The sequence below is a fragment of the Trachypithecus francoisi genome, unplaced genomic scaffold (genome assembly GCF_009764315.1).
Source record: "Trachypithecus francoisi isolate TF-2019V2 unplaced genomic scaffold, Tfra_2.0 Lachesis_group17, whole genome shotgun sequence".
In the NCBI taxonomy this organism is placed as follows: Eukaryota; Metazoa; Chordata; class Mammalia; order Primates; family Cercopithecidae; genus Trachypithecus; species Trachypithecus francoisi.
The window spans coordinates 47,968,348-47,986,586 of NW_022681462.1; the positions used below are offsets into that span (position 1 = coordinate 47,968,348).

Here is an 18,239-nt window from a genome sequence, read left to right on the forward strand (position 1 = left end):
CTGAAATGGAAAAATACAAAACCAGAAAGGAAGTATGTGCGCCTAATCTTACATGTTTATCAACATTTTACTGCAATGTATGACATCTCTGTGAGCACAAGATTAGCCTTGGTATTTTTTTCTGGGAAGTATAAAAGACTCCTTTTTTCTTTCTTTTTGTTTTCAATTTCTCTCTAGAGGAATTTAAAACCGGATATTTCCATCTTAAAGTTCTTCAGCAAGCCTGTCAAGGTGTCCATATTTCCTACCCTGCTGCCTCTCAGCATCTAAGTGCTATCTCGGTTACACTCATGTTTGCTGTTCACAATGGAGTACTAAGGAAATAGCAAAATTAAGCTACTGGCATGGTGCTAATAACTGAAACTGAAAATTGGTTTAGAGCTTTTCTGTTTGGAAAGAGTCACTTGAGCCGGGCATGGTGGCTCACGCCTGTAATCCCAGCACTTTGGGAGGCTGAGGCAGGAGGATCACTTAAGGCCAAGAGTTTGAGACCAGCCTGGGCTAGCAAGACCTCTGTCTCTAAACAGATATATGATAGGTAGACAGACAGAACAGATAGAAGAAAAGAAAAGGGTCACTTGGCACTAGGTCTTCACAGGTAAAGATTCAGAGCGCAGGAGGAAGAGCAGGCTCAGGCACCTGGGTCTAATCAAGACAATCTCACTTCTACGCCTTTTGGTGGCGTTTTCCAGTCTACCTCTAAGCTCTAGGGAATCATGTGGCTAAAATCTTCCCTCCTGCTGAGACTCAGAGAATACCATGTTGGCCAAGATCTCTAAAAAAAAATCAAACCTGGCAATATTGAGTTACCTTCCTCTTACCATAAAGTATTTCCTCACTTCCTCCTTATTGTGAACTTTCTTAAGAAGCGAGTCCAGGAGGAAGCAGTGATGTGAATTTATTAACTTGACTCAGACTTCTAAAGAAACACAAACTAAGTGCCCCATTCAGAGAGTGACAGGGAAACCCCATGACATAATTAGTTACCTATGAGTTTCCAAATAGGATTTGGAAAGAGACATATAAGCTAGGTAGCCGGCATGGCACATGGCTTCCCTGAAGCCAGCATTGCCCTGGCCAAGGGACCTTTGCAGAACAGATGAGATTTCAGCTGGGACTTGCAGCCAAGTGGGATTTGGCCTTTTGGGGAGAAGGGAAAGGATATTCCAAGGCCAGGGACAGGGCATGGTCAAAGGTATGGAGATGAGGAAGAGGGGACCAGACCAGAGGGTCAGGTGGGAAAGCGAGTTGGGGTCAACTTGCAAAGGGGCTGATGTGCCAGGTAAAAAAACAGGAGCACAGTTTAGTTCTGTTGGATCATTTCAGGTGGAAGGGCAGTGGGGATGTTGGAGAAAACACTTTTTGGTGTCGTTACATTGAATCTGCTCATCTATAAGAAGAAAACTTTATTTCATAGAGTTATTGTGTGGCTCAAAATAGGTATGAATAATTGAGAAAAAGAATTTTAGATTTAAAAGGGTTGAGAAAATGAAAAAGCACCTGCCAAAGGAGAGTGGCAGAGTTACCAACATGGAACTTTAAGATGGCAGATATTCTCATTGACTGTACTGTCTTCATAAGGAAATGTAGGTTCAGCAAGTGACACATTGAGGCAACTCTTCTCATTATTAGCTATCATCTAAATAATGACTTACACTAACAGCCATTGAGCAATTGCAATACACACCAGCAACTGTTATACATGCTTGTCACAACCAGTAGTGGGTCTATGATTCCTGCTGTACAGGTCAGAAATCTGGTGAGAGAGGTTCAATTACTTGCCCATGGTGATGTACCTGACATAGGGCAGAGCCCCGATTTAAGTTTAGTCAGTCTGGCATTTGGGCCCTTGAATTGAACCCCTAGGGTGAAATAACCAAGCACTTTAATCACGGGCTCCTGGGAGCCCAGAGGGGCGGACGCTTGGCCCACAGTGGTACAAGAGATGTGGACTGTGGGACCCCATGCTCTCCCATCCTGCTTGCATGCAGCAGGCGTTCAGGTATTGCTGGCCCAGGAAGACCATCGCCCTGTACTGCAGCAGGGAGGTGGGCCCGTTCTGTTCCCACTGAGGACCCAGCAATAACAGTGATGCAAGCTTGTTTATGGAGTATTTTTAGTTATTGTACATCACAAAACTTAAGAACGTGAGCACAGGTTAATATTTATCTTAAGGGAAAAGAGTTTCCTTTAGAAGGTTTTAGAACTGGGAACTGCTGCATGCATATTCACTCAGGAATGCATATGTGTGCAATTCATAGAGGTAGGCTGAGAGAAACATTGCGGAGCTGAGTGCAGACGGCCCCAGGGAATGATGACGAGATAATGCGGCCCTGGGCAGGAAAAGGCACTTTGTGGAAGGCACTGTCTTCTATTTCTTAGGACAAAACCTGGATCTCTGCATGCCTCAACCACTCTACACCAACCTGAAGGGAAAGGGCAGCTTCTGGCAGGAGCCAAGGCGAGATGGTTCCTAGGGGATATAGCAGACCAGGCTGTCCTGAGAGAATGCAGCCTGCACCTTGCGAGGTGGGATCTGATAGAGCAGGGTGCAGGGGACAGGCTGCGCCTGCAGAAGGTCCTCAAGTCTTGCATGGATGCTTAGCCCAGTAACATGTGGATAGTATCCACATTAAGAGGGACAGTTTCAAGTGTCACATGTCTCTGTCAACGGATCAGTATTAAACTGTAGCTATTGCATTTTTAAAAGTGCCATAAATATTAACTGTAGGAAAAATGGAATTCTGCAGTGCCTTGGGTCCATGTGCATGTCTTAGCCAGCTTTTCCATGTCTGTCCAGGGACGCTGATGTGCTTGCTCTCTCCTCCATCTGGGGAGTCAATGACCAGAGTGCAGGCTGTGGTGACATCTAGTGGCTTCGCTCTCATGTTGACTTTGGAGATTTCTCCCTCAGTTTTTCTTGAATGTCAGCCCCAAAAGGCAAATTTCCTAGAAATTGTATTTCTTTTCCTTCTCTTGTCATTGATAACTTGCCACCCCTCTGTGTGCAATGCCTCCTCCCTGGGCAGGGCTGTGGTAGTTACCATCTTCCCAGAGGGAGGCCAGGGATCTCCTCCCCTCTCCCCGGTGCCTGCTCCTCCAGGTATCTCATCCCATCCAGACAGTGAGTCCTGGGTCATGGAAAACATTCTGCAGCTTGTCCCCAAACAAGCAGTCCTCTCAGAGGTGGCTCGCCTGCACAGGGGGACAGACGTCACTTCTGAAAAGGTGTTTTTCACCTACTACATAACAATCAAAACTTACTTTTTTTCTTTTTGAGACAGTTTCACTCTTGTTGCCAAGGCTGGAATGCAATGGCGCAATCTTGGCTCACTGCAACCTCCACCCTCTACCTCCCGGGTTCAAGATTCTCCTGTCTCAGCCTCCTGAGTATCTGGGATTACAGGCAGGCACCACCACGCCTGGCTAATTTTTGTATGTTTAGTAGAGGTGGGGTTTCACCATGTTGGCCAGGCTGGTCTCGAACTCATGACCTCAGGTGATCCACCCGCCTCGGCCTCCAAGTGCTGGGATTACAGGCATGAGCCACCTTGCCCAGCCAAAACTTACTTTTTTATTCTTTTAATTGTGGCAAAATACACAGAACATCACACTTACCTTCTTAACCACTGTTAAGTGTACTGTTCAATAGTAAGTGCATTCAGATGGCTGTGCAACCAATCCCCAGAGCTTTTGCTTCTTGCAAATCTGAAATACTGCCCCCATCAAACCCATTTATGCCTAGTATTCCATTAGTGGAACGCTAAGCATGTGGGAGTTACATATATCCTACTGCTCAAGATCATCGCCAAGGTCTGATTGCAAAAATTCAAAAAATTGCAACCTCAGGAATGAATGGGTTACAGGACCCATTCTCACTCCCATTCCCCTCTCATCCCAGCCCCTGGCAACCACTCTTCTACTTTCTGCCTCCATGAAGGTGACTTCCCTAAGTATCCCACATGTGTGAGATCATGCAGGATTTGTCCTTTTGTGACCGATTTGTCATTTCACTTAGCATCATGTCCTCAAGATTCATCCATGTTGTAGCATGAGTCAGAATTCCTTTCCTTTCTAAGGCTGAATAAAATTCCATTGTATGCACAGACCACATTTTGTTCACCCCTTCACCTGTTGATCGATGCCTGGCTTGCTCCCACCTTTTGGCTATGGTGAATAATTCTTCAATGAAGGTGGATGTACAAATGTGTCTTTGAGACCTTACTTTCAATTCTTTTGGGTATATATCCAAAAGTACAATTGCTGAATCATATGGTAATTCTACTTTTAATATTTTGAGGAGCTGCCATGCTGTTTTCCATACAAAATTTATTCTTAATACATTTCTTCCACAATCAGCATTCTAACAGTGATAACGTGAATAAAATCTCCGTCTCTTCTTAAATTAGGCTGATTACTGTTTTGGGTGGATAGGGCTTCTAATGGTTTGTTCAATTTTATTCAAAGTCTGAACAAAGGCAATGATGAGCCACATTCATTTAGGTACAAAGTACGTTCTAGAAAGTTGTGAGAGTTTGGTCGTTTCCGGATTTTTTTTTTTTTAGACGGAGTCTCGCTCTGTCTCCCAGGCTGGAGTGCAGTGGCCGGATCTCCGCTCACTGCAAGCTCCGCCTCCCGGGTTCACGCCATTCTCCTGCCTCAGCCTCCCAAGCAGCTGGGACTCCAGGCGCCCGCCACCTCGCCCGGCTAGTTTTTTGTATTTTTTAGTAGAGACGGGGATTCACCAGGTTAATCAGGATGGTCTCAATCTCCAGACCTCGTGATCTGCCCTCCTCCGCCTCCCAAAGTGCTGGGATTACAGGCTTGAGCCACCGCGCCCGGCTCTGGATTTCATTAATGGACACACACACACATCTCCTCAAGGCTATCTGCTTTGAAAGCAAAGAGTAACACAGACCCGACCAGGATTTTGCCTGGGCTGGTTCAGTGGAAATAACTTTTGCATCAGGAGGACTTGAGCTCGAAGCGTGGCTTAGCTCCGTGCCAAGTATGTGACTGGGCAAGTTACGGAACTTCTCTGACCTTCGGTAATAACATTTACCTTGCAGGGCTGTGCCGTGCCTGGAGCCCGCAGATGGGGTAATGATGGTCATCACTGGTGTTTCAGATGTCTTTTTGAAGCTGGGGCGTGTGCATGGAAAGAATGGAGAACATGCCTGTTCCTGAACGATGATGATGTCCATGTGGATTGTGGGCTTTGCTGTTTATCATGAGCTCGCATGTGTAGACATTAACTCACATCAAAGCAGTTTGTCCCCTATTTCATTTGTCAAAATAACCCATAAAGCACAGGTGATTTTCCCCTCAGATTTCTGAAAATACTTTAAGCTAAAAATACAAAAGACAGAGCAGCCCTCTGCCCTCAACTCCCAGTGTATACCCAGTTTGGGTTCTCAAGGATAGAGAGGACTTGGACATTTGAGCAAGCTGCCCCGGAGTCCCCGGAGAGGCAGTGCCTAACCCAGGGGACCCATGATACTCAGGGGTGCTGGGCTCAGGTGAGAACTAATCCACAGAAACCAGGGCATTTAGTCCCACTTTGAGAGCACTCTATGCTCGTCTCACCTTCATTCCTTTTTTTTTTTTTTTTTTGAGACAGAGTCTCCCTCTATCACCCAGGCTGTGCAATCTCCGCCTCCCAGGTTCAAGCGACTCTCCTGCCTCAGCTTCCCAAGTAGCTGGGACTACAGGCACGCACCACCACGCCCGGCTAATTTTTGTATTTTTAGTGGAGATAGGGTTTCACCATGTTGGCCAGGTTGGTCTTGAACTCCTGACCTCAGGTAATCCGCCTGCCTCTGCCTCCCAGAGAGCTGGGATTGTAGGCATGAGCCACCGTGCCCTACCTCTCCTTTACACATTATCATCTTGCATCAGCAATAATCCTACTCCCAGATGTTCTAGGAAGTAAACTTCCAACAGGGATAGCACAAGAGGTCGCCCCTCACAAAGGCCATAGTCATGACTGTCTTCAAAGTGTCTCAGCATTCACATTTTAAAAATTCCTTGAACTAAAACAAAATGCGCAAAGAGATCACCAAATCAAATAACTTTAATTTGGTTCCAGGTTCCAGGAAAACACACACACACAGATACTTCAGCAAAAGAGAACGGTTTGTTCTAGTTTTGGTTCTGAGTTAGTTGGTGTTTTAGGACTTTCTAATCAAGGCCAAGATCCGTGTTTTCACATCCTATACTCAGCATAACTCCAGCTTGGACTTCGGTTTCAGTAACAGAGACATCGTGGGCAGGCTCTTCTTCAGGGCCATCGCGTGAACAGCCCTCCTGCGCCCCGTTCAGGATACTTACCAACTGGAAGCTGGCCCAGGAAACCGTGCAGAGACTAATATTCTGTTTCTGCCTCATGAATAAATGGATGATGATTTGGGGTCAGAGCTGGAAACACAAAGACAGCAATAGAAACATATTCTAAGATAAAGCTGGGCATAAATAGATGGTTATTTTAATTTTTTATTGGCACTTTAAAAATGCTGTATGTCATTTTTAAAAGGCAAATATGGAAGGTTCTCTTATTCCTCAGGCAAGATGAAGCCAAGTGTGGAGTCGAGTTTTCTGCAGGGCTCCTTTCTGTCTCTCATCTTTTACTCAAAAGTGTGCATCTGTCTTCTCAGGGCCTCTCCCATGTGTGCCCAGTTTTTGTCTCACTTCTCTCACCCTCACCCCCTTCTACTCCCACACCCTTACCTGTCCCCTAGTCTAAGCACTTTACTCTTCTGTTGAAAAGCAGCTCGCCACTGCCTTCAGGATCAACGGAATCTCTACACAGACATAAAAGGCAAAAAGGCAGCCATATGTTCCGGTCCAGCCAGGCTGGGGGGTCCTCCCACCTCGCCCCTGGCCTGTCATCACTGCAATCTGACATGCTCCCCGTCCCCAGATCTTCTGTGTCTGTGCTCTTTCTCTTCCTGAAATGTCCCTCCTCCTCCAGCTCACTGCCACCCACACAGGTAGCACCCACACAAGCAGTCTGTCCTGACCCTCTCCCACCAGTCAGTCCTTGGGCCTCCTTCTGGTGAACATCTCGACACCCAGAGCCTCTCTGCCACACTGGTGACCATGGTGATCTGAGCTGGGCAGGGCTCCCTCAGGCAAGGACCTCCTGTAGTCTGTTTCTCTGTCACCGGATGTGGTGTGAGACGAATTGATAGGTGTTCATGTTTTCTGTTTCTCTTTCTTGCAGGTAATACATAAGGGAAATCCCTTTGTTTTTGAGAAGCATCTCTCACACACAGACATGTGCATACATGCACATCTGTCTAACCTGTTGCTCTAAAATGCAGCAAGAGAAAAGCAGCCTAGCCTTCATTGATTTCAGCAGTTAGGTGGTCCTGGGGCATGAATGTGGGTGCACCAGGGTGCCTCGGCCCACCTTCATTCCTTGTTTGCCCTGCAGATTTGCAAGGGGCCCCTATGCTGTGGGGTCCAAGCCCTCCTATCCTGCCTCTGACTGTCTTGTGTGGTCTGGCCCCACAGGACTTGTCCTACAAGGACCGGCACTGGCATGAAGCCTGTTTCCACTGCTCACAGTGCAGAAACTCACTGGTGGACAAGCCCTTTGCTGCCAAGGAGGACCAGCTGCTCTGTACAGACTGCTATTCCAACGAGTACTCATCCAAGTGCCAGGAATGCAAGAAGACCATCATGCCAGGTCAGGAGACACACCTTTCTCATGCGTGAGCCAGTCTAGCTCCAGGCCTTGTGCACGTTCCTCTGACCCCCTGTTCACATTGACTTGGTTCCAGACACTCGTGTTGACTTTCCATTTTTACCTTGAATTACAGAGGAGTATTTGGAGTACTTACAAAGCAGGCACATACAGGTTCTATCATGGGCAGTAACGGGATCTTTTTGCTATGCACATGCGGCAGTGTTATGCAGTCGAATTGTTAGAGTAAGTGAATGGTGGGCATTCCCCTTAAAAATACATCTCCCGCATCAGCCCCCACTTTCCCACCACCATAGATGGTTTATCTTTTCTTCACTTCTACCTGATGAATGTACACTCATTCAGTTATTTCACCAAGTGTGCATGGTGCTCTTGCGTGCCAGGCACTGGGCTCAAGCCGAGCATCCATGGGGTGTGAGCCGAGGTGCACCTGGTCCTCTGCCCTTGTAGAGTTGGTGTTCTAGATGGACAGTCAAAAAGGGCACAGCTGCAACTGGGCCAGGTGCTGAGGACGGCAATAAAGGTGCCTTGTGTGTTGATAGGACTGTGTCCCTCATGGTTTGTGTGTGTGGCGGGGGGGAGTTATTTGTTTTTTTTGTTTTGTCTTTTATGTGAGAGGGCAGAATCTTTTATTTTGAAAAGCAAAGGGGACAAAAAGATATGGAATTTCAAAATACAGAAAGAAGCTGGGCATGGTGGCTCATGCCTGTAATCCCAGTACTTTGGGAGGCTGAGGTGGGTGGATCACTTGAGGTCAGGAGTTTGAGATCAGCCTGGCCAACATGGTTCAGTGGTACAATCTTGACTCGCTGCAACCTCTGCCTCCCAGGTTCAAGAGATTCTTCTGCCTTAGCCTCCTAAGTAGCTGAGACTACAGGTGTGCGCCACCACACCTGGCTAATTTTTGTACTTTTAGTAGAGACGGGGTTTCATCATGTTGGTTTGCTTTGTTTTTGATAATAAAGAAATACTGAAGAGACTGACATATACGAAATAGTTTAAAAAGATATGTAGGATGCCAGGTGTGGTGGCTCGCCCCTGTAATTCCAGCACTTTGCAAGGCTGTGGAGGGCGGATCACGAGGTCAGGAGTTTGAGACCAGCCAGGCCACCATGGTGAAATCCCATCTCTACTAAAAATACAAAAATTAGCCGGACAGGGCAATGTGCACCTGTAGTCCCAGCTACTCGGGGCCTGAGGCAGGAAAATTGCATGAACCCGGGAGGTGGAGGAGGTTGCAGGGAGCTGAGATTGTGCCACTGCATTCCAACCTGGGTGACAGAGTGAGCCTCCATCTTGGAGAAAAAAAAAAAAAAAAAGACATGTAGGATAAGGAATCATCATTTTTACAAAGGCAAGGAGGTTATTTGACCTTCAGTAAGATGGTTTCTTACTGCTACTACATTTCTCTGGTTAATACAACTTAAAAACAACTGTGACACACCATGACAGGGAAGAAAAATGCCCAGGCTGACACAACCCCAGCCCTGTTGGCAGCTGTAAGGGAAGACAGGTGGCAGGGCTGCATGGTGACGTTAGATGAGGCAGCTCCAGGCAGGAAGGCCTCGTCCAAGATCACATGGGTCCTGCAGAGACTGGAAACTCGGGCCCTAGCCCCAGTGCTGTGTGATACTGCGAATGAGAACCGAAGCCCGTAGAAAGCCAGGCTGACCTGTGTCCTGCCCCACAGGGAGTCACTGCAGAGACATAGCACTCTCAGTAACAATAAGAACCACAACATTAATTGAAAAACAAATTAAACCCTTACTAGTTTCTTGAACAAGGGTCCAAGGAAGCTTCCACTGGGGAGTTTAGGGACTATTCAAGACTTTAACTGTTAGCACCAACCATGACATAAAAGGTACGCATATTTCCCGGATTTTGAATTTTTCACCTGTCTTGACTTTCTGTATTAGTCAGGTTCTCCAGAGAAACAGCATCAATCGAAGAAATATACACATATAGATACGTATATATGGGGGGGGGGAGAGAGAAAGATGAGAGAGAGAGAAAGATGAGAGAGAGAGAGAGAAAGACGAGAGAGAGAGAGAGAAAGATGAGAGAGAGAGAGATTTATTTCAAGGGATTGGCTCATGAGATTGTGGAGGCGGTAAGTCTGGAATCTGTGGAACAGCCCAGCAGGCTGGAGGCTCGGGGAAGAGATGACACTGCAGTTCCAAATGGGAGCATTTGAATTCCATAGGGCAGCAGGCTGGAAACTCAGCCAGGGTGTGTCTATTGCAGTCTTGAGAAGAATGAGTTGCCCTTAGGGAAACCTTAGTCTTTGCTCCTAAGGCCTACCACTGATTAGATGAAGCCCGGCCCTGATACGTGGGTAATGTGCTGCACTCGAAGCTTACTGACTTAGACGTTAATCACATCTAAAAAACGCCTTCACGGCAACAAATAAACCCGTTTTTTTGACCAAACAACTGGGTACCAGAGCCCAGCCACGCTGACACATAAAATTAACCATCACACCTTCTCTTTCTCATGGTGTGTACTGGGGAGGGAAAGAAAGGAAAAACATGATCAAATAAGAAGTAAAAGCCCCATGTTCAGTGAGAGGTAACCCATACTGAATATCTGAGAATTAACTGGCCAGCAGTCTCTTCTACTAAGGAATGAGGGAAGCTGGAATTCAGGCTCTGTGGTAAGAAATGCTGTGTAGTAATAATAACACAGCCACAGCTACCGGCCCCTGAGCACACACAGAGGAGTCGGACACTGCTGCTTTACCGAATCCCATTTAATCTTCAGTGTCCCCTGGGTTGGATGGCTTCATCCCCATCTTACAGGTGCCTCCGCCAGAAGAAATGGACTGGGCACCAAAGGCAGGGCGTCTAGAAGAATCCTGGTGTATGCAAAACAAACCACCACCAACGAAACGCTGACTCAAAGCACTTGCTTGCCTGGGTTTGATTTTTAAAAGCGTTCGAACCCATTCAAGATGAATATGGGTTACAGCGTCAGTGCACACAGCTTTTGCAGTGAATTTACATTTAGAGGACGATTGAAGAACTCAACCCGCCAGCGCCACACCCCCACACAAGTCAGGTTCCTGATGACTAATCAGGAAACTGGAATAGCATCAGAAACCCCGGTGCTGGGGTTTACCAGCTCTCGCGCCCCTATTAGCAGACGTTGCTTACAGATGCACCACAGCCTCTGCGCATGTGCAGACTCCAGTAGTGACACTCTCCAACCCTGCAACCAAATTTCTGGCTCCTCACTTGCCTTTTTTTTTTTTTTTTTTTTTTTGAGACAGGATCTCGATCTTTCGCTCAGGTGGGAGAGCAGTGGTACGATCACTGCTCACTACAGCCCTGACTTCTCGGGCTTGAATGATCCTCCCACCTCAGCCTCCTACGTATCTGGGACCTCAGGCACACACCACCACACCCAGCTAATTTGTTGTTTTTTTATGTTTTTTGGTAGAGACAGGGACTCCCTATGTTGCCCAGGCTGGTCGCCAACTCCTGGGCTCAAGAGATCTCCCTCCTTAGACTCCCAAAGTGCTGGGATTACAGGGCTGAGGCACCGCAGCCAGCCTAATTTGACTGTTTGAATCCAATTAAGACATCCCTTCTTCAAGACTGCGCTTCGTCTGCGGGAGACTTGGTTCAGTGTGCGATTCAGTTAGGAGAAGGAACGCCCCTGCCACCTGCCGGCGTTGCTGCATATGACCACGCAGGCCTGCGGCCAAGGCTGTCGCCTTGCCTGAGATGTGCACGCGCCACGTGCCTGAGGCTCCAGGTGCATTCCCTGCACGTAGAGTTGCCCTCGCACTGGTGTTGATCTGATAAGACTTATTTCAGAACTCGCCAAGAATGTCACGAGAGTCATAATTGCCCCATATTCATTGGCAAAATCCTTTGGCTTCTGGGCCGCTTGATCAGAATGAAGGTCAGAGATCCAAAGAGCAAGTGACAAAAGTATGCATGGAGGTTGAAGAAAATCTTTGTGAAGTGTGTGTCAAAGTCCTTCCAGTATTTTTACTTGAATTTCCATTGCTTCATGTCATGTTCGTTTTAGGATTCATCACCCCACAATTGAATTCCATAGATGGTACAGCTTAGTTTTGAATTTTAAGATCACTGCGTGTCATCAACCCAAATTCCCTCTCACACATTGCCCCCCACCACACACCCCGCTTATTTTATATAATCTCAAATGTCTGGTCTTGAAAGTACAGGAAGCTGAGAAAATGATCCTAAATAACAATCATGTGATAATTCTCAGCACATTCCCAATTACTGGAGGACAGATATTTCCTGACCAGCTTTCTAGCCCAGCTGAAATAAAACCCCTAGCTTTGTCCTTGGCACCATAAGATTTTGGGGCTGAGAGCTACGGACTCGTCTATAGACTCCTATAAGCCACCTGTGTTACTGCAGCTGCTTACCTGATCTGATCTGGCGCGGGCAGTCCCCCTGTCAGCTTGATTCCCCATCACTCCCTGACCACTAGCTGAAGTCACATGTATGTGACCCTCCTGCCGCAGTCCCCAGGGATTGGTAACATTTTTCCTTCAAAAACCAGATAAATATTTGGGGCTTTGTGAACCGTACAGTCTCTGTCACAACTACTCAACTACCACAACTACATAACAACTCTGCACAACTGCACACAGTTGCACACTACTCTGCCATCTAGCATGAAAGCGGATGGAAACCATGGAAGTAACTGAATGCGTGTGGCTGCATTCCAATAAAACGTCATTTGAAAAGTGGGCAGCAGTCTGGATTTGGTCCTTACACAGGGGCCAGGCCCCTCAGCTAGTCCGGGCACTTACAACACTTTCCTGTTTCTTTGTCCCTGAAACTCATTTCGCCAGATCTTTCTTTACATTTGCTTTACACGAAGGGTACTTGTTTACATGCCTATCTGGAATCATCTCTTACTATAAATAGATACACTTCTTTCTGGTAAACAGAAATGAAAAAAATGTCAGTCAGCAAACACCGAGCATTTGCAGTGAGTCCAGCTTGGTGGTGGCAGGGGTGACCCTTAAATGTTTCAGTTCTCTAGAGCTCCTCAGTTCACTTGGAGAAATGGTAGAAACGTATCAAATGCTAATAGTTACTCAAAAGGCAATGGATGGCACAGGTTTAGGCAATTACTAAATGGGATGTACAAGTAACACATGAAGATTTCAGCCAGGCATGGTGGTGTGCACCTGTAGTTCCAGCTACTCAGCTTGAGGCAGGAGTTTCCCTGGAGCCCAGATGTTACAAGGCTGCAGTGAGCCAGGATCGTACCACTGCACTCCAGCCTGGGTGACAGAGCGAGACCCTGTCTCGAAAATAAAAAAACTACATGTAGGTTTTAATTATAGCACTTAGCACAGTGCATAAAATTACCAAGATACATCACAACTTGGTTCAACAGCCAGTATGTAAAGTGAGTGTTGTAGAGGCTGCTCACTGAATCAGGTTAGAGGTTCCAGGTTCATTCACACTCCAGCCATTTCCATTCTGCTGTGAACCAGACAGGGTGTTCTTTATTAGGTGTGCAGTAGGTGAATACAGTCCCTAGACTCCAAAAGTCATGCTCCATAGAAATTAATCGGAGCTATGCCACACTTCCCTTTATACTTCGCATTGCTAAGGCAGACTTAACTTTTTTTAGATTTAACATTCCTAACCACGATTTTCAATAAATAAATGTTAAGTACCTAAAATGTACACGTGTTGTTCTAGGAGCTGGGTGTACAGTAGTGAACCAAAAGACAAAGTCCATGCCCTGCACAAAATAGGAATTACCTCCGTTTAGAGGTGAACCTTCAAGAGCTGAAGTGACTTGCTCTGGTCATAAAACTAGAGGGTGGCAAGCTCTGAAGGCAACTGCTGGGACTCCACGCCCCTCTAACCATAACTCTGCTGTGTTCCTCTTGACCCTGATGACAGGTACCCGCAAGATGGAGTACAAGGGCAGCAGCTGGCATGAGACTTGCTTCATCTGCCACCGCTGCCAGCAGCCAATTGGAACCAAGAGTTTCATCCCCAAAGACAATCAGAATTTCTGTGTGCCCTGCTATGAGAAACAACATGCCATGCAGTGTGTTCAGTGCAAAAAGGTATTTCAGATTCCCCCTTGGCCCTTGCACATTCTGGCCGGTTTGCCTCCATGGTCCATGTCTGTCAGTTCTCTTTCCAAAAACAAGGATACCTGTGATACTGGAATGGCGTGGGAGCTGTGCCTGTCCTGCCTTACATGCTGAGCTTTATCCATTGGGTCTGGGCGCCCATCCTTCTTTCAAAAACATCAACACTGTTGAGCTCCTGTGATCAAATCGTTTAACCCTGCCTTCTTCTAGACTATTTCTAAATATATTCTTATGTCGATGACCTGATGTTAGAGGGAAAGGGAGCCACTATCCCAAAGCTGTCTTGTTCAGCTTCTCTCCATGAATAAAACAAGAAAACAATTGCAAACTTGAGAGGGAGAGAAAGATGGAAGGAAGAGGGGGAGAGGAAGGGAGGGAGCAGGGAGGAGAGAGAGACGGATGTGAAAAGAAAAGTAAAGGAGAAAAGTCTGGCCCTGTGGATACGGGACAGATCATTTATTAAATGTATCTACTCTGGCCAGGCAAGGAGGCTCATGCCTGTAATCCCAGCACTGTGGGAGGCCAAGGCTGGTGGATCACCTGTGGGAGGCCAAGGCTGGTGGATTACCTTAGGTCAGGAGTTCAAGACCAGCCTGGGCAACATGGTGAAACTCCATCTCTACTAAAAATACACAGCTTAGCTGGGCATGGTGGTGCACACCTGTAATCCCAGCTACTCGGGAGGCTGAGGCAGGAGAATTGCTTGAACCTGGGAGGTGGAGGTTGTAGTGAGCCAAGATCGTACCACTGCACTCCAGCCTGGGTGACAGAGCGAAACTCCATCTCAAAAAATTAAAGAAATAAAAATAAATAAACTTAACTACTCGATCTGTTCCAGTCATGGCTCTGTTAGGGTTAAAGAAAGAAAGGGAACTGCCTATCTGTAGGAAGCCAACTCTCTGCCCAGTTGCCCCCCGACCTCTGCCGGTCAGGGTGGAGCTTAGTTTTCTGCTGTGCCCTCTGACTCTTAAACACATGCAACTCTGATTATGCTGTAGCTTCCAGCGTCTCTGTGCTGTTAGGCTTTGCATCAGCCTGTTGAGTGGCACCCTCCCACTGCTCACTCGCCCTGGGCAATGCCAGCTGTGGAACTCATTGCAGGTTCTGTTTGCTCTCATCCTCTTATTGACCCTGCTCACCCAGCTTCTGCTGTTTTGCCTTTGGGGCCTCTACCCTTGCCTCTGGGCCGTGGAGAAATATCCCAGTGCCTCTACCTGTACCTGGCTGGCCTGGGCAAGAATGTCCCCACCTTGCCTGCACCTTTTCTGAGTGCTGAGTAGTCTTACCAATTTCTATTCAGCCTTTCTCTCTTGTTTCCATTTTTTTTTTTTTTGTTTTTGTTTTTGTTTTTTTTTGAGACAGAATCTCACACTGTCACCCAGGCTGGAGTACGGTGGCACGATCTTGGCTCACTGCAGCCTCTGCCTCTCCAGTTCAAGCGATTTCTTTTGCCTCAGCCTCCCAAGTAGATGGGATTACAGGCAAGGGTCGCCATGCCTGGCTGACTTTTTTGTATTTTTAGTAGACATGGGGTTTCAACACGTTGGCCAGGCTGATCTCGGAACTCCTGACCTCAGGTGATCGACCTGCCTCCGCCTCCCAAAGTGCTGGGACTGTAGGTGTGAGCCACTGCGCCCAGCCCCTTTTGTTCTTTACTGTTATTTTAAATTGTATCTCTCTTAATTTCCTCTCCATTTATGTTTGTTTTTTTCTTTTTTTGAGACAGTTTCACTCTATCACTTGCGCTGTAGTACAGTGGCATGATCTCAACTCACTGCAACCTCTGCCTTCCGGGTTCAAGCGATTCTCCTGCCTCAGCCTCCTGAGTAGCTGGGATTACAGACAGGCGCCACCACCACACCCACCTAATTTTTGTGTGTGTGTTTGTTTTCTTTTTTAGTAGAGACAGTGTTGGCCAGACTGGTCACGAACTCCTGTTTTTTCTTTATTCTTAGATTGAGGTCTCATTCCTGCTTTTATTTTAGGAACCCTCTTCCCTGTTCTCTCCCCTTCTTATTTTCATTTTGGTCTGTTTTTCTCATCAAGACCTAACAGAAGTTCATCTGAATTGCTCTTCCACTGTCATCTTTCCAATATATGCTTTATTCATTTGCAAAAATGAAAGCAACACATCCTTCTGGGATGCATGCCTTTTGTGTGCATGTTTGTTAAATACACACAAAAACATTCATGCCAGAAGCATCCACTCCTCGACATGAACTTGGCCCTCTCAGGCACTGGGGATCCGATGCTGGACAAGATGCAGACACTTAACTGTAGTCTAGGTGGAAGCACGCTCCAGTGTCAAACCCATCAGTCGTTACTAAGCAGTGTGCTATGGAGGAGAAAAGCAGAGTGTGGAATGGAGGGACCTCAACTGAGGAGTGGGGGGCCAGGATGGCGTTTAGGGAGGGAGTCTCTGAGAAAATCATGCTATGCTGAGAGGCATCGAGCTAGCTGGTGTGGGTGGGAAGCATGGAATCCGGAGTGAGGGAGGACTGAGGATGTATGTTGCAGGCAGAGGAGATGTCTCACACACACAGGCTACTGCATGCGTATGGATACGCTGCAACAAAGCGTGTTTTGTGTTCATTCTCTTGTGCGGTGGGGTGGGTTATAGGAAGATGCTTTATGATTTATGGTTTAATGAAAAGAATACAAGATAGAAGGGAGTCCGGAATTCTAGCTCCTGCTTTGTCATTAACCAGCTATGAATTCTTCAGCAAGTCACTTTTTAATTTCTCTGAGTCTCAGTTTACTCACCCATAAAATTAATATCTTTCTTACTTCACAAGCTTTATGTAAAGACCAAAGGAATTACTGGATGATACTGAAATGTTCAAAAAATAAAAAGCAAAAAAGCGTGATTGGGAGGTGCTTGCACTACATCTTCCATTGCCTTCGTTTGCCAAGCTGAGGCCACCTACACTCCTCTGATAGCTTACTCAGCTCCACCAAGCACACATTTTCAAACAGAATGTGAGATGCAACATTTGGAGAAAAATACCAGGTAAAATTGAGGTACTGATGGCCGTTCCACCTTGCGTGGCTTTGCAGCTTCACCTCACAGATGTTCTAAGACCACAAGACAGGTGAGAATGACGGCATCTGGCTTATTTTCCCCAAAATTTCCAAGATGCCCATATTTTCTTGTGGCATCAGCAGGTGCCAGTCCCAGCTGTCCTTTAAGCCTTTTCCTTCTTTCACCGTAAGTGGTTGGAGAGACAGGCTTGTGAGTGGCATTGGAGAGGTTACCACTTGCCAGGGTTTTCGTTTTGTTTTTGAGACAGAGTCTCACTCTGTTGCCCAGGCTGGAGTGCAGTGGCATGATCTTAGCTCACCGCAACCTTCGTCTCCAGGGTTCAAGCGATTCTCCTGCTTTAGCCTCCTGAGTAGCTGGGATTACAGGCGCACCACCACACCCAGCTAATTTTTTGTATTTTTAGTAGAGATGGAGTTTCGCCACGTTGGCCAGGCTGGTCTCGAACTCCTGACCTCAAGTGATCCACCTGCCTCGGCCTCCCAAAGTCCTGAGATTACAGGCGTGAGCCACCGGCCCTGCCAGGGTTCTAAGTAAGGACTCCCCATCAACTTGCCTATTTTAACATCATCACCCTCACTTCCTCGATGAGAAAACTGAGGTGCAGAGATCTTTATTATGACCTGCTCCCAGCCACAGGTCTGGTAAGGAGTAGGATGAGGATTCAAACCCAAGTCTCCTTGATGCTGTCTTCAATCCCGACCCCTCCACTGTGCTGCTTCCCTGCTCGCAAAGGTGGCAACGCCACTGAGGTGCCCTGTGCCTTAGATCTCCAGCATCCCTGGGAAGGGCTGAGGGCAACCCCCGAGCTCCAGTTTCACTCATGGGAAAGCCAGGACCTATGACACTGGAATGAAAGCGTGTGGCGAGGGTAACGAGTGACTGTGAAGTTTGTAAAGCAGCTTCATGGTGATGTTTAACAAACTGGACCTTTTCTGAATGAGGATCTTGCAACGTCCAGTGGCAGTAGCTGAGACTGAAGATGTCTCCCAAGCACAGAGACCACACTAACTCTCCCACTCGTCCCTACAGCCCATCACCACGGGAGGGGTCACTTACCGGGAGCAGCCTTGGCACAAGGAGTGCTTTGTGTGCACCGCCTGCAGGAAGCAGCTGTCTGGGCAGCGCTTCACAGCTCGCGATGACTTTGCCTACTGCCTGAACTGCTTCTGTGACTTGTATGCCAAGAAGTGTGCTGGGTGTACCAACCCCATCAGTGGTGAGTGTCCCGGGGTCCCCACTTTGAAGAGGGATTGTAAGCTTGAACAAGGCCTAGCATTTTAGCATGTGACCCTGTCTATATCCCTAAACTTCCCAGACCTCCCGAAGGCTCTGAACACAGCAGACTTTTCTGCCTATCTGCTTTCCTCTCCTTGGTGCTC

The 18,239-nt window shown here is 47.2% G+C and overlaps 2 protein-coding genes and 1 long non-coding RNA gene across 6 annotated transcripts in view; 1 reads left to right on the top strand and 2 right to left on the bottom strand.

The window, feature by feature from the left end:
* FHL2 (four and a half LIM domains 2) overlaps positions 1-18,239 on the top strand; it is a 77,045-nt gene that overhangs the window by 56,517 nt on the left and 2,289 nt on the right. For all 4 annotated transcript variants that reach the window (XM_033175570.1, XM_033175571.1, XM_033175568.1 and 1 more), the window contains 3 exons: positions 7,516-7,690; positions 13,618-13,787; positions 17,890-18,076. In XM_033175570.1, coding sequence (XP_033031461.1) covers positions 7,516-7,690; positions 13,618-13,787; positions 17,890-18,076 — 532 coding nt within the window. The remainder of the gene's footprint in view (positions 1-7,515; positions 7,691-13,617; positions 13,788-17,889; positions 18,077-18,239) is intronic.
* On the bottom strand, positions 5,772-7,212 carry LOC117062263. Its single transcript, XR_004428280.1, has 3 exons — positions 7,030-7,212; positions 6,727-6,800; positions 5,772-6,417 (listed from the first exon to the last, which is right to left on the bottom strand). It is a non-coding gene; the product is annotated as an uncharacterized LOC117062263 (long non-coding RNA).
* The window catches only part of CUNH2orf49 (chromosome unknown C2orf49 homolog), a 35,355-nt gene continuing 24,639 nt past the window's right edge, over positions 7,524-18,239 (bottom strand). The window contains exon 5 of the mRNA XM_033175575.1: positions 7,524-7,811. The gene's annotated coding sequence lies outside the window, so the exon portion shown is untranslated. The remainder of the gene's footprint in view (positions 7,812-18,239) is intronic.